The sequence below is a fragment of the Acyrthosiphon pisum genome, chromosome A2 (genome assembly GCF_005508785.2).
Source record: "Acyrthosiphon pisum isolate AL4f chromosome A2, pea_aphid_22Mar2018_4r6ur, whole genome shotgun sequence".
In the NCBI taxonomy this organism is placed as follows: Eukaryota; Metazoa; Arthropoda; class Insecta; order Hemiptera; family Aphididae; genus Acyrthosiphon; species Acyrthosiphon pisum.
The window spans coordinates 31,848,851-31,850,850 of record NC_042495.1 but is presented as its reverse complement, the minus strand read 5'-3'; the positions used below and the strand labels follow the sequence as shown (position 1 = coordinate 31,850,850).

Genomic DNA, 2,000 nt, shown 5'->3' with positions numbered 1-2,000 from the left:
ATATTTTATTAATCATCTTAATACTTTTATAATTATTGTTCTTAATAATTCATAAATATTAATTTTTGTAAATTTCACTTTGTGTACCTATTTTATTATCAATTGTAATATCTTACTGGTGGAATTTAAATCATATTGTATAAAGACTCCGTCCGTTTAATCATTATAAATAAATGAATAGGACAAAACAATTATAATACATTGAATGAATGTATTTAGCTTCATATATTATACAATGGTGTAGTATATAATTTCTCAACAAGTATATAAATTATCGAAACAAAATAACAATAATAAACACAGTACACGCTATAATACACTAAAACTAGTAATAATTACAATTTAACGAATTACATTTAACAAAGTATAATAGATTTAAGGTATATTAATGAAGCAATAGTCGGAGTTTTGCCAGGTTAGGAGAGAGTGATGATTGTACAGTGTCTATAAAATTATCGTATTTCACTAGAAATTATCGTATAAATTAAAAACAGTCGATTGTACAGAAAATAATAAAATATATTATACTATATATTGTAGTTCTGCAAGTTCTGGTTACTTAATTTTATATTTTACAGTTGTGCATTTTACACAATAAGCGATGCACTAACATTACGATAAAATAATGTATAAAATACACAAATCACAAGTATAATATTAATAAAAATAAAAAATTGTGTTATTCCAAACATGGTGTTATAACCATCTTCCACCAAACCTAAATTAAATAATACATATTATTTAATTAGTTATTTTAAAGAATGAGATAATATATTAAGTGAGTAAATGTTATATTTTTGTGTTTTCTTACGTGTCTTGTGTATAGGTTAGTTATTGTGTTGTATTACATATTTACATGTACAATTAAAATGATTACGAATTATAGTGATAGTTAAGATTCTAAATTGATATAGATATACAATATAGTTCAGAATATTATCTGAGAAATATCGTTTTTATTTTTTTTAATATCACTTAAACGAAAAACTTTGATATTGTTTCAAAATCCAATATTTTTATGTTTTCAAACTTAATAACTTTTTTTGTAGTTTGGATATCGAAAAAGTCAAAATAGAATTTCACAGACAATGTTCGTTTTTTATGTGGTGAAAAATTATTTTCTTAGTTATGAATGTAACTTTCTCTGCATTTTCGAACGCAAAACAGTTTTTGCTATGTTTTCATTCGTAAAACGGAGACAACACCTTTGGTGAGCGTCCTCATAACAAAAATTAATAATGTTCTAATTTTTGCTTTAATTCCGTGATTGGTTATAACTATAAGTTTATTTTATTTGTGTATCATACAATGAGTGATTCACAAAGGATGCATCATTCAAATTCTGATTTTTGGAATCTTAAAATCACACCAGATTTAGAACTCGTATGATAATATAATAATGATATGCAGCTATAATAGTGATATACATGATATTACCGTTTATGTTAACCATCGACTCAAAAGATTTTCGTCCAAGATAATTGGTCGCCACGCACTTATATTGACCACCGTCCGTTCTTTCCACTTTAGATATAATCAATGTATTATTTTGAAATACCTGCAGTAAGTATTATAGTATGGATTAATATTATAATCGACAATACAATAATTTGAAATATATTACACTAAATATTAAAAAGTAAAATTAATAATAAAAGTCAACTAAGTACTGAAAATAGGTTAAATACGTAATAAGAAAAAGAACCGGGGAAGTAGCTCTGCTGTTAATATATTGTTAATAGCCAATATATAGGTAACGAGTGATGTTTATAATATATTATATTTTATTGAAATTATGATAATGGATATGCATATGTAAATTTCAAAGTTAATTTGAATTATTGAATGTTTAATAAACATCGTTTATACATTTTTAACTTTATGATCTACTCAATTGACTGGATAACAAATGTCAACATTTCAACTTCAAATGAAAAAAATTTTGAATATTTGTGTATTTATAATATTTTTAAATCACTATAAGAATTCTACTTCCCTGG

General features: G+C 24.0%; 1 protein-coding gene across 1 annotated transcript in view; it reads right to left on the bottom strand.

Moving 5' to 3' along the window:
- Nucleotides 1–224: 224 nt before the first annotated feature.
- LOC100569806 (peroxidasin homolog) overlaps nucleotides 225–2,000 on the bottom strand; it is a 15,075-nt gene continuing 13,299 nt past the window's right edge. Inside the window, exons 9-10 of the mRNA XM_016804447.2 lie at nucleotides 1,438–1,558; nucleotides 225–718 (exon numbers count right to left, since the gene is read on the bottom strand). Of these exons, the coding sequence (XP_016659936.1) occupies nucleotides 588–718; nucleotides 1,438–1,558 (252 nt within the window). The 3' untranslated portion in view covers nucleotides 225–587. The remainder of the gene's footprint in view (nucleotides 719–1,437; nucleotides 1,559–2,000) is intronic.